At 42.9% G+C, this 13,647-nt stretch overlaps 1 protein-coding gene across 3 annotated transcripts in view; it reads right to left on the bottom strand.

The window, feature by feature from the left end:
* Positions 1 to 10,801, bottom strand: part of GPR137B (G protein-coupled receptor 137B) — a 27,119-nt gene extending 16,318 nt beyond the window's left edge. Inside the window, exons 1-3 of one of the 3 annotated variants that reach the window (XM_010156156.1) lie at positions 10,777 to 10,801; positions 9,190 to 9,566; positions 435 to 484 (exon numbers count right to left, since the gene is read on the bottom strand). In XM_010156156.1, coding sequence (XP_010154458.1) covers positions 435 to 484; positions 9,190 to 9,566; positions 10,777 to 10,801 — 452 coding nt within the window. Of the gene's footprint in view, positions 1 to 434; positions 485 to 9,189; positions 9,702 to 10,776 lie in introns of those variants that run through there. The other 2 variants (XM_010156164.1, XM_010156171.1) reach the window with 2 other exon arrangements.
* Positions 10,802 to 13,647: the final 2,846 nt, after the last annotated feature.

The following is a 13,647-nucleotide window of genomic DNA, read 5'->3' as shown; positions in this document are numbered from 1 at the left end:
TGACAGCTCTTCTCTCCTCTTCCCAAGACCTTTGAGTCTCTTATTACCACTGACTTCACGGATTAATACATACCCAGTCCCACTCATTCCTGTCAAAATAAATACATCACTCTGCTGCCTTTACCAAAGCACTGGATCTGAATTCACCTAGTAATACAAAAGTTAAGAACCTGTAAATGCATCACCAGTGTGCACGTTTTCTGCTTGCATTTGAAATATTTGCCTTTGAAATACGTGAATGTCTAAAAATGGTTCTTGTGTTGGGAAATGACACAAACTTCTAGATGTCATAGGAAGAAGCTGGCCTCAGAACCATCATCTTAAAGCATTAATATATAAATAGCTGAGATATGTGTGCCAATAATTATGAAAGATGTAGTGTTTCTCAAGCAGCATGGCTACTTTACCACATTCGATGTTTGCAGAGTTCTTACCTGTATTTCAGTAGCTCTGGGGAATATTTTGACTTAGCCTTGAAAATCACCTGCAAAACAGAAAAATACTGCATCAAACATAGGATGCATGTAGGTAAAGAATGACATTGTGATACGCAGGAATCCTGTCTCTCAGGTCACAAGAAATGTAATGATGAGTTTCATTACACAACAGATTTGCATTTACTGCTTATCCACGGCAGGTAAGCTCTAAGCAAAGTATTAAAACCACTCAGCAGATGATCATGATGTACTTGTACACAAGTTGTCTACACTATTATTTTCACTTACCCTGGCTTGGGAATAAGGTTCTTTATACCAGTATTCATAAGAGTCTAATGCCAGTATAATCATAGAGGCAAGTAATTACTGGGCTTTCACATAACCTAACAGTACATGCCTCACATAGACCAGCTCATACTGGCACACTGGGTGACGTGCTCTGTTCCCAGGAAGAGCCCATCATAGTACCCTGGCCTGAAATCAGATGTATTTGGTTGTATGCACATTACATTGCCAAAAGATTCCCACCGAGAACCAAATTCATTCTTTTACTCTGAGATACTACTATTACTTGGCTTCTGCTGACTGTCTGTTCACTACAGAACAATATGTGTTTTTATGGAGAGGTAGCTCAGGCCCAGCAGTTACCTTGCTGTAACAGAAAAGACAAAATCCTGACATGTTTTCTGCAACATAGCTAGGTAGTATCAGCCACAGGTGTTCAACCACCATCAGAAATTATACAAAAGTATATTAGTGTATTTTATATCTTATTTGTTGAAAAGATTACAGGAAGGCATCACTGTTTTTTCATAAGCTAACATGCATTCCAAACACACTCATTTTACAAATATTCATTTAAACCAACACTGAATCATGGCCTGCTAGTATTACAAAAAAAACTCCCATGCTGTATGACTTATTCTAGGTTGTTTCCTAATAGTTTTCTGCTCAAATTATCCTGCATATCCATTTAACTTGGATTTGCATGCCTTTTAGTATAGCTCGCATAATATTTGCTATGATTATCATGCTTTCCCAAGGAAACAGGACTTACATGCTCAGTATGCATGTGTAGGCATGTGTCTGCCTGTCAACCTGTTTATCTGTCTCCGCACTTGTCTTAAAATACTCCGGTCAGAGAACTGATGGAAAAATACTTGAAGCATCAAAGACATGATCCCTTATCACCCTCCTAAAAATCAACAACCCAACAGAAGCAAGGAACTTCATAAATGCATCTGATATATGACCTCTGTGAGGAGAACCCTGCATAACAATCTTGCACATCACCCAACACAAGAGTCTGCACAGCAAAGTATTGTACAACATGCCCCAGCTATGGAAAGAGCTCAAAGTCAAGCATGAGACATAGATCTGGAGAAAATCAGGCTTCACTTGTTCCAGTGCTTCTGGAACAACTTGTCATTTAAGTCCTATTCACCATAAGCAGCTGCCTTGACATGGAAATTATTTTTGTGACGCATCAGCCTACTTAGCACTAGCTGAACCAGCAGAGAACACTGAGATTTTATGCAGGCCCTAGAAAAATTAGCTGAGAATAAAATGGAAAAGCTGGGGGGAAGAAAATCTCTAAAAATATTCTGCAGCCATTGAAACTGCTTTCAAACAGTTAACATCTCTGGCAGTATCCCTTAAGGAAGATTCCTGTGATTAATTCTCTGAATTCCTGGATCCTGAATTCTCACAGGAGTTCAGGAAAAAGTTTTCTGTTGTTTTACTTACTTGCTACTGAAAGGAGAGGTTGAAGAGGCCTGTGAATGTTCTGCAATTACACAATGCACAAAGAGGGCTGTTGCTTTTTAGAGAAGAGAGGAGTTCCAAAATGCCTCCTGTCCACTTTTTGTAACAGCCTTAATGCCTACCCTGCTTATGCTGGAAGAGACTATGGGCAAGGCAGAGGGCACTGATTCCTGACCTCAAGGAAATGAAACAAGTAAAACTTGTCTCTAGGGTCATTCCACAGTCCTCACCTCTTCTGAGTCGCGTTTACTCACACATATTGTACCGTTAATTTTGACATCTTCAGGAGTTGCACTGAACAGAAGTGTTCAGAGCCGGTGCAAAGAACTGCACAAGACAAGCAATTTGCAGTGGGCAATGAGCTGTAGCTGTGCTGTGTCCACAGAACCTAGGCAACTCACAAGTTCCTGAATGCCTTCTCCTGTGGTTCCCCAGAAATGATCCACTCATCCCTACAATATCACAGTTCAGTCCTGTCACATAAACCACTCCAAGCCTGCCCTACCCAGCAAAGGCTCCATGGATAGCTTAGCTAAAATTCAGATCCAGTAGGATCTTGAGACGCGAGATCACCAAAACAGCTGTTACTGTGATTCTATACTCAGTGGACCTGTCCCAGATGACAAATGCTTCTGAATTTTATCAGAGCAAAATTACTGTTAAGAAAGAAAATGACTGTTAAGAAAGAAAGAAAAGAAAACACTGTCTAGGAAATGGATGCTGTGTAGAATGGAAGCTACAGTAGAAGGCATGGACACTTCTACCAGTTCATTGCTAGACAGAAATGCAGGTGGCCGAGTTCTGGCACCTTTGCTTAAACACCGACAGGCCCTTAGTTCGTGCCTAGCCTTGCTGGAAGCCCTGTGATTGCCACAGAACACAGGGCTGCTCAGTGGGAGTGAGGATGTCAGAAGCTGATCTCAATATACCTTACATGTGTGGGAGCAGCTTTTTGCTTTTAACAGTCATTTAGCTCAAGAGACTGGTTGCTCAATGGCCCCTCCCTGCAACAGTGTTGAGAAAGCTTCCAGTCAATATCTGAGTCATCTAAGCAAGTCTTCCAGCAAACCAGAGCAAACCAGGCTATTCCTAAGAATAGCATGCAGACGGCAGACTTTTTAACAAAGACCTTTCAGAGAGCCCCAAGATAAACAGCAACACGGAAAACTCAGTGAAAGTCCTTGCTAATTGTCTGATGTCTAAAGGGTTACATTATTTTTCTTAAAAGTATTTCCACTTTTGCTTGTTCTTTAAAGGAGAAATATCCTGTTCTGACTCCTTGTTTTTGCTGAAGGACTGGAAACGTCAAATGAGATTCTCACACTCCCTCCTCCACTCCCCTGAGGTATATGTCTGGCATATAAAACTGCAGCAGTACAAAAGGACTCTAAAAAGCCCTTTGTACCGCCAGGAAAAATTCCTGTTGCAGGAGCTGATGTAAACAGCTGACCTTAAAGACGTTTTACCAGGCCCCAGCAGAGGAGCAGTGAGGGGGTCACGGGAGCCCAGCAGCTCAGATGCAGAGAGCTGGGCAGCACTGCAGGGCAGCAGAGTAGGCAGACAGGGCCAGGCTGATGTAGCTGAAGGGGGTTCCAGCTACAGCTATGAAAGTTAAATCAGGAGCCCCTCTGGCCCTGTAAGTATCAATGAAACAGGTGTCAAATCCAAGTCACATATTCCCAGAGCGACAGAAAATCTCATTGGAGCACTTTTCAGTCCATGCTCTGATTTAGCTGAACTGACGTGACGGCTGGCACAAACCTCCACTGTACCTCTAGTCCTACCTGATCAATTCCCTTTGACAGGAGCCGCAGCTCAGCTTACCGAAAAGCCTCAGGTGTACGTGAAGTGCTTGCGTATGTCTCAAGCTGGCCCGCTGCACAGGAATGAAGTTCAGCCTCATTTACCAGTTCTCATTTCAAAAACTCTATGAGGAGCATGGCGTGTACTTTCCCTTCCCAGTTCCCTTCACCACGGCCCCTCTCTTCCTCTGTCACGCTCCATGCAAACTTCTCTTTGCAGCCTAAAAACATGCCACAACCTCATGCAGGCCCCAAGCCCCTCACCATCAGCACATTTACCTTTCTTCTGCTGTGTATCTTCCAGTCCTAGGCCCAACTTCTCCTTTTTCTCTTTCTCCTATGTTCATTTGGATCAAATTCCCCAAGATACGCAAGTTTTCCCTATATTTTCTAGATGGTTTGTAAGGCCTACAGACACGGGCTACATGATGCACTACCATAAAATGTGGTAGCCTTGTGTAAATTGGTAAAAACAGTCCTGACAGGACAGGGACCACTGTGGGGGTGGCAGTCACAGTAAACTTGCATGTGTGGCTTTCCTATCAAATTATTCCCCAAGTCAAATGACCTCATCCTTCATGTCAGATGCTGAGAGCCAGCCAGTCTGCAGTTGCGATTTGTCTCCTATAGATCCAATACTGAGGTCAACTTTTTATGCCAAACATATTTGCTGACACCTTACCATCTGTAGTTAGGGTCCCATGTAGTTCTGTGTACACCTGAAGCATGCTTTAAATTAATAACAAGCTTTAAAAAATATGGTGTATTCATCTCTACTAAAAAATAAGTATTTCTCCTAAAGACACTCTCCCCCCTCCCCCCACCCCATCCTGTTGGTATTACTTTTGAAATGCTATCCCCAGTAATTAGAGGATGAGAGGTTCTGTTAGTTTTCTTCCGAGAACTAACAACTACCCGAGTTCCACTGAGATACAGGTAACCTTGCCAAAAACCTTGTGCTGGTTTTACCCCACCCTGCCAGGCACTTCCAGCATGGCCAGCTTCCCTCTGAACTGTCTTACTCTGCACAATTTCTCTTTATTTGAAAGTCCCTGATTTTATCAGCCCTGCCTGGGAGGCAGGGTAAGCTGTTCAGTCTGGAAGCGAGAGAAAAGGGATGATGGTTAGGGAGGAGGAAGAAGAGGTAAATCTGCCTAACAGCCCTTCTCCACCCATACAGCCTCCCAGTTCTTTAGCTCAGCACCATGTTCCCTAGGTGCTGGAGAAGTTCCCAACCTGATGATTAAACCTACAGCCCATCAAATGTTTTGCTGTGTCTGGCCACAGGGGAGGCCTGGGATTTCCATCATCCCCTAGAGCTCACGACCTTCGGTCCTGACCTTATTTTTGAGTCTGTAACCCTCCATCCTAGCCTCCCTCCTGCTTCTTTTGCATCCTGTTCCCCAGGGAAATGCAAAGCCTGAAGCAAACAGGATGAAGTGAAGCAAGCCCTCCTCTGCTCATCCCTCACACGCACCAAAAAAAAGCAACTTATGTTATTTCCCAGAGCCTCTTTACATTTTTGCCCACAGCACTGACTGTAAAGCCTCGTCTCAGTCTCCCCTGTCAGGGGCAGGGAAGGTTTGGCTAGGCAGGACATTTAAATAAAAGAGTACCTGAGTCCTGGGAGCCTCGCTATCCAGAGTAACTTAAAATGGAAAATACATTATTTGACTATTTGTAGTCTTTGCTTTGCTTTATCAAGCAGCAAAATAAACCTGTGGGAGCTGCAGGTGTGGGGTAAAGATAACTATGGGATTTTCGGTCTCTGTAGGTGGAAACATGCACTTCAGCTCCCTGTCTGATGGATTGGTATCAGAGACCTGCTCTGGCTTGGGACAATGCCGTTATTTGCTGGTGCTGGGCTACTGTTTTACTAAAGTGCCACTAGATCTCACCTTCACTTGAGATTTATTTTAATGATTTCTAAGTAGACAGAGGCTTATCCTGAGAGGGTAGGACACATTATTCTTTTTTCTTTAGAAGAGAATGAATACAGATGCAGGATTAATAAAATCTAATAAATTTAGGGCTTGCATTAGGAATCATATGTATTTTCTGCAGTATGATTTCTGAGAGAAGCTAATATTTTATAAGCCTTATCTGCAGCAGCCTTATCTTCTATTCTGCCATAAGTAGGGCATCAAGACCATAGCGAAGGACCCTGAATTTGGCTTTTAATCCAAATATCCCCCAGGAATTGTTCTGAGTCAAAATCATTTTGATTGTAGCTTCTTTTTCATCCAGAGGTCCCACTTCGGCAACCTGCCCCAACACATTGCAGCTACTTCTGCTCTATCTGCTGATGGTGATGCTCAGGTCTGGGAACAACCCTTCCTGTGCTGATGCCGTCATGGCTTATTTGTCTTGCTACACATAAAATACAGGCTAAATTTGCGTTCCCATTGCTTTGGGATACCTATTAAAAAGAGAATAGTTGTGGCTAACTTTCTGTAAGTTCAAAGGTGCTTATTAGGAAAAATGCCTTCAGGGGCTTGCCAAATGAGGTGCTTGTTTGGCCAGGAGGATTTGCAATAGTTTTTGGAATCACTTTTTCTTCTCACATGTATATCTAAAAGTTTTCCTAGCTGTGACACGTCTGGGTGCCGTACAGCAGGTAATAAGCACCTGCAAATTCCAGAGACCCACGAGGTCTCTTCCAGTCCTCTGTCCCTGTACTACACATAGATCACTTCTTTCCCTCTAGCTAAGCACCAGTTAAATAGCATGGTTTTCATGCAATGAGACACAGCTGCAGACCCTTCTTGCCTGCCTTCTAGAGAAAAAAAGGATGAAAGGTGTTTCTGAACAGGTCTGTGAAGTTATAAGCCACTACTGAAAACAAAATTCTCTGTCCCCACCCCTTTCACACTAGTTCTTGCTTGCCTGCTGAGCAAAGCTAGATGCACATTAAATATATAGTCTCAAGATGCTGAATTTCAAGCCAAACCACCTTTTAATGGTTAGAAGTAAAGAATTAATAACAGTGAATTAAAAATATGTGCACTTATTCTGTGTCTTACATTATATTCATACAATGGCTGTGCTAGTATTTCTTAAGGCTTTGTTTTGCCTGGGGAGATATTTGAGATGAGGTTTCACTGGGACCAAGCAGCTCTAAAGCAAACAATACCAGTAACGTGCCTGTCTACAGTGGCATCTACGATCTTCAAAGATCATGATGCACATCACAAACTCTGAAAGTCCCTTGCAAATACTGTTTCCAAATCCTGGCAACAGCTCTTTAAGGCAGGTAACTATGACACTCTGACAGAGCGGCTCAGAGAAGGATCCTGAGGACCATGGTGACAAAGCAGAAATGGTCTCAAAGGCAGAACCAATAGCCTTAGCAATTTTTTAGTTTCCAACCACTGACCTGGACTTCCTGAACAGTATCAGACAGCAATGCCAGAAATAAATTAAAAGGACATACGTGTGCGTTCCATATGCTCTTTTTTTACATCTTTCTTAGGTGAAAGGAATCAGTTACCAGCAACACTAAGCCCCTGAGTGCTAGCACTCTGATGCACAGAGTGCAGACTGCTGTGCCCCCTCTGCGCTCGCACTGGCCTTGGCTTCTCTTGGTGAAGAGTCAGGATGCTGCATTCTGCCTCCAGACTCCCACAGCAGCCCCATGTGTGTCTGAGGGAAGAACCTGACCTAGGGCTATGACTTCATCCCAGCCGCTGAGATGGGGACAGACTGTGTGATGATGGACATTTGCCCCAGGGAATCGCACTGTTATCAAATGACTCTCACAGTAGCTACGGGATAAAGCATAGGTCACCACATGCCTGAGCTGGATTTGAGTAGCATGTAGATGAAAGGTTCCTGTAATCCCTTAATATATCTCAAGTCCCAGGGAGGAGAGCAGGGTGGGTTAGCAAGTGTTTTAGACGCTGAATTCAGAAAAGTAAATCTAAGCACGAAACTTTGTATATGGTTCTAAGTATTTAATACCCTCTACAACTCAAGTGATCCTCTTACAGCTGTCATGCTTACCATTGCTGCTTTTTCAGCTCTGGGATGGCAGCTCTCACAAGCTGTAGGCATTACAGAAAGCACCTAGACCCAAGCACCGAGCTGGTTCCAAGTGTGGCACATAGCAACAACCAAAGAATCCTGAGCACTGCTGGGGCTGCTCCAGGACCGGCTGGTGCTCTCCTGGCCAAGCACCTCTGCACCAGGAAAGCAGACTTTGACAAGGGTTATCTGAGTGCAGGCTTGGCTTCCTGCTCCAGGCACTGTAGTGGGATTGAGGAGATAGAGAATCCAGTCCCTGCCCTCCTGCAAGCTTCCTGTGATATCTTAGGCAAGCCCGGCAGCCTTTCTTTGTCTCAGCATGCCAACATCCCCTTCTGCAGTCCAGTGCCAAGACACCCAAGCTCACCAGAAATACTTCCAAGCAAGCCTAACTGCAGCAACCTGGAGCGCTGTGCAGCCTAACTCACCTGGCTTCTTAGCTGTAGCCCAGATACACTCTCAAGACCTCCTTCTGAAATGGAGATGGTATTTACTTTACCCCACTATACAGCTAATTTACCATCACAGCGTCCTTGAAATAGAGGGTGTATCTCTGAACAGCACTTACTTAGCACTTACTGGGGTCTAGAGTCACTGCTATTTGCAAAACAGATCATTATAGGAATTTGGGTCCGCAGCAGAACTTCATCAACAGTTTTGACCATGATAACACAAAATAGGAATCTCATTCAGAAACACGTTAGCTAACTTACGAAAAACTGGGGGGAGGGGGGTGTTTGCCAGCGAAATTAGAAATTACAATTCTGACTGCACACAGAGATCAGGTTTGCTAAGCCAGGAGATTTATGAAGTCTCATAACAACAACTGTAATAACAAAGAATAATAACAGAAGGGCATTTTGGGTGTCCAGCTTTCAAGCTCTCCCATACATTTGTTTCTCAACCTTTAAACTAAATTACACCCATTTAACAGACAGATGATACATTATTTGCCATTCCTGAAATGATCACTTCAGGCTCCAGTTTCATTGTAACAGTGATTACTTGCATATAGAGCAAAAGTTAAAATTCCCAACTAAATAACTGAAATTTGCTTTTTGCCTTGCCAAGGTACATTCGTAAATTACATTTTTCTCATGCATCTTACAAAACAATGCTTTATCATTCTGTCAGATTTAATCAACCAAATAGCCATTGCTTACCTGTGTGAAGTAAAGATTCATCAGGGTCAGGGTGAAAAACTGGAGGCAGACTGGGAAGCAATAGAGAAGCCAGAAGATGAAGGGGCTGAGAGAATTTGCTGTGACAAAGTCTTTGAAATAAAATGAAAAGAGCACAGTCCTAAGAGAGGCCCAAAACAAGCACAGAAACAGAAAGACAGTTTGGTAGCTGAACCTCTTGTGCCTGTAGTGAAGGACCAGCCAGAGCTGGACGTAGATGAACACAAAAAGCAGTGAATAAAAAACAGTATATACAATGGTCAGGCCCAACTTCACATACGGAGGGACAGCTGGCGTCAGGGTCGGCGGAAGGGTGTCATTTTTCAGTGGGTCCCACTCAGGGGCCTCCATTTGATATCAGGAATCGTCAGAATTATTTATTAAGTTTGGCTGCCGCTGTTGCCTCCTCCTCCTTCTCCTTTCATCTTCCTACAGCATAGGAATCAAGAAAATGAAAGAAAACAAGCTGCACTTCCTCTTTGGCAGCTCACTGTGGGCTGGTAGCACATGATCACAATTCAGAATGATTCATTAGGACTGCCTTTGTCAGCAATTGGCAGGGAACGGCTCAGAAAGCTGCACTTCACTGATGTTTGTGCGCAACTCTCTACCACCCTCAAGAAACAATAAAATCCACCAGCCTCTGAATGGTTTACAGCTGATTTTTCTCCTAGGGAAAATTATCTGGATTTTAAATTAGTTAAGTCATGTTCTATTTTCTACATGCAGCAAGTACCTGACATTTTCCTGGTGGCAGCCACATGGTATCTTTGTAGGATTTTTTCCTCTTATTTCTAATTTAGCAAGTACTTTATTCAGCTGCATTTCCTTGGGAATAATTTTAAGCACCTTAAAGTACTCATGAAATTCAAACCACCGTAACAAGCTGTAACAGTTCAGCTCTGCATGGCAGAAACCTTTCTGTTTATAAGGAAATACACAATTTGCACAGCAAATCTAACACATTCAGTATCTTCTTTTTCTTCTCACATAAGACATTTCATTAGAAAGGGAGAAAAGGCACATCAAGGCTTCCAATCGTAGCATATACAGAACAAATAAAACCCCTTAAATGCCCAAATTCACCAAAGCATACACACAGCTACAGGTTCTTTTTTTCTTGACTGTTGTCTATTTGTGCCATCACTGTGGCAACAGCTGACCACATACGCCTTCTCACAAGTGTGCAGACGTGCCCCTGGGATTGAATCTATAAATTAATAGGTGCTATGGCAGGCTGCTGCGTTTGACTCGGAGTGAGAAGCGAGAACTGAAACTGAGTGGTTTAGACATTTGTAGCGTGGTGGAAGTGCTGCATACATCTCTAGGTCATGTATAGCGTCACATACCATCAAATAACAAGGTTTTAAAAAGATACTTGGATCATGGCTGGAGCACTGCTGTGGTTTTTTCTATCATTTATAGTAAACTGATTATGCCAAATGCGTGTTACCTGGAATAATCCCCAGCGAGGACCCCACATGTCTGGTGAGCAGTGAAAAAGGGTTCCATTACTGAAGGGGTCCATGTAGTGAAATAACACTGTTCAGGGTATACTGATACTGACACTACTAACTAAAATAATGATTTCCATTATTAATGCCTCACCGCAAGAGGAGTTCAGAACTACTGTTTTGTTGAAAAAGACAATTATTTTAATTGTGCCTATTAATATAAATACAGCGTATATGAGTTTGGATAGCTCTTTTAAAAGAACTCTAAGTCAAGCCCATCCTGCCCTAAAAATACCCACACCGAACACTTAAAGCTGTGTTCCAAAATCCATGTTTAGGTACTGAAACATAAGCAGCTTGATTTTAAAGGTGCTAAGCAAACTCAGTTCCCACTGACTGGAAAGGGATCTATGGGTTCTCAGTGCTTCTGTAAATCAGGTCACTTCTATTGAAATGTGTAGTTATGATTTTAAGACCAGGAGCAGTCACCTTTGGAAATCCTGACTAAACAGCTCACAGAAGCAGAGTGATACACAGCACCGAGTGGCTGTATCGATTTGGCTACATACACAAATACACAGAACACACAGTGAATGATGGGAAAGAGAAGAGACGATAAGAAATGTCCAAGCAGTAAAAATTATATATAGAGGTCTGTTATAGTTTGCACAGAAAGAGAATTTTGCAGCTTCAATATAAATAAACTTGGACTTAGTTTTAAATTAGCACCTGCTCCTAGACCTGGCATAATTTCCAGGAAAAAAAAGTAAAATTGACTCAATACCAGGATATAACATTGAAAACTGAGCAGTTACTGAAGTAAGTTTGTGAGAGAAGCTGTGTGTACTCAGGCCACCACATCCATTAGCAAAGATGGGGAAGATGGAGGGCCTAGACAGGAGTTTAGGCAATAAGTAGAATACATACAACAAAATATATTTCAATACATACTACAGAAGTCTCCTTCTCCCAGATCAGGAAAGCATCTCCCCTAGATCGATATATATACTTCCTTCTAGCCGACAAGGAAAACCTCTTCCTAGGCTTTCGCAGTTCCACTAATAGGCCTGCCTTATACATCCCTCGGCCTTCACAACCCCAGTGCAGACATGCACTACCTAGAACCCAGAGTAGAGTGATAATAAATTCAGTGGGTTACACACTCCCTCTCTGCTCTCAGCACAAACTTTTTGATTATGCTTGCGGCTAACATTAACCCACGGTGGCCAGAAGCACTGTACTGCTTTTTATCAGTGACCTATAACAACTCTTCACAGTTTATGGTGTAAGACTTTAACCTGCTAAATGAGGTTAAAGGCTTCCGTGACATGTCATCAGCAAAAACACCATGATTTTAGGACTGCCACATGCCTGAAGTATACTATACAATGTACAGAGAAGCAGGAATCTGCAGGTTTCTCTCACTGCCGCTGTGGATTCAGTTGTCAACCCAGACTTCCTGGGCATCATGCTGTAAACAGCCAAAACAAGCTGCTGCTCCCTTGGTCAGGTGTTGCCAAGGGACAGCAAAGAACAGTGGTCGCACAGGCTGCGTCACAATGTGTATCTTTGCCAGTAAGTGAGCAAAGGTCGGTTGGGAAACTCTGCATTGCAGCCTTACAAGAAACTTCTTTTTAGACAAAACTTCCTGTGCAGCTCCCCCGTGCTTAAGAAGCTCAGCCACTGCTTGGTCGTCAGCACACTCCTGCTGCTGTCTAGGGATGTTAGGCAACTCCAGGAGATTTGTTTGTGTTACTGTTTTCTTTCTGAGGGTCATCGTCCAAAGGAATAAACTTGAGTGGAGCTCGAGTGTTAAAAAAGTTGCTTAGCTAGGCTGTCCCACTGCTATTTGACTTGAAATGAACTAAAGTAGATAACATTAAGTATCTGGATTCTGCAAGTTGAACTGCTACCCTGCTCCTGAGCACAGAGGTCTAGAGTTCTCATCTTTGATGTCACTTGCAGTTAATGAATTTGCTGGCAAGACTGTCAGTGAAGCACTGTGTGCTAAAGCTCTCTCCACCTAATGACTCTCACTATCTAGTGTGTAGTTCAAGAAGTATTTCATAAAAAGTTTTCAAGAAAGGAACATTTCTAGGAAGTCAAGAAAAAAAAGTAATTCGATATTTTGTTAGATACTGAACCATCTTCAGATTTGATTTCATGCTGTCCTCAGTCACACCGGCAGGTTTTCCATTCTTTTGAGGTTTCATTATTTCTTGGACTGAGTTTGTTACAAACACCTGGCTCTCATCATTTAAACCTCAAGTACTGAGTAAAGTATCATAGCTGGACCTTAAGTATGTCCTTCTTCAAAAGTTGCTTTTCCATAAAATTATCTGAAAAATTATAGAATCCCAGAACAGTTTGGGTTGGAAAGGACCTTAAAGCCCATCTAGTTCCAACCCCCCTGCCATAGGCAGGGACACCTTCCACTAGACCAGGTTGCTCAAAGCCTCGTCCAGCCTGGCCTTGAACACTTCCAGGGAGGGGGCATCCACAATCGTGAGAGGCCATTCCATTCAGCTGCACCCCAACCGAGACATACCAGGAGAGGTTGCCAGATAGGCAGGCCTCTTGTCAGACCAAAGAAAATGGCGTTCTAGTTCAACACTTTCTTTTGCTCTGCACTCCATGAGGCTTGTGATTACAAAACTCAACAACAACATTGTGAAGGCAATAATTCTGGCTATTTCTACTCAAAAAAACAACAGAAAGAAATCCGCTGTTGAACAAGATCCGTCAACTAGTTGGTGGGGAGTGGGAGTATTAGGACTCTTTGAATTAGACGAAAGGTAGAGAAACTGTGGAATTTTTGATGATTTCATTCACCCAAATTTGTCACAACACTTACACCTCCTCTTCCTTCATTTTGTGTCCTACAGAAATACCAGCTCACATCCTTGGAGTCCACTGATTTCAATTTAAATCATTTTTTTGAAAGGCAAATTCCTCTGAAGCCGTTAGTGATGTGGCTATTAGAACA

Source organism: Eurypyga helias, unplaced genomic scaffold (assembly GCF_000690775.1).
Source record: "Eurypyga helias isolate BGI_N326 unplaced genomic scaffold, ASM69077v1 scaffold3410, whole genome shotgun sequence".
Lineage (NCBI taxonomy): Eukaryota > Metazoa > Chordata > Aves > Eurypygiformes > Eurypygidae > Eurypyga > Eurypyga helias.
The sequence above is the reverse complement of the archived record's forward strand: the minus strand, read 5'-3'. Positions and strand labels throughout refer to the sequence as shown.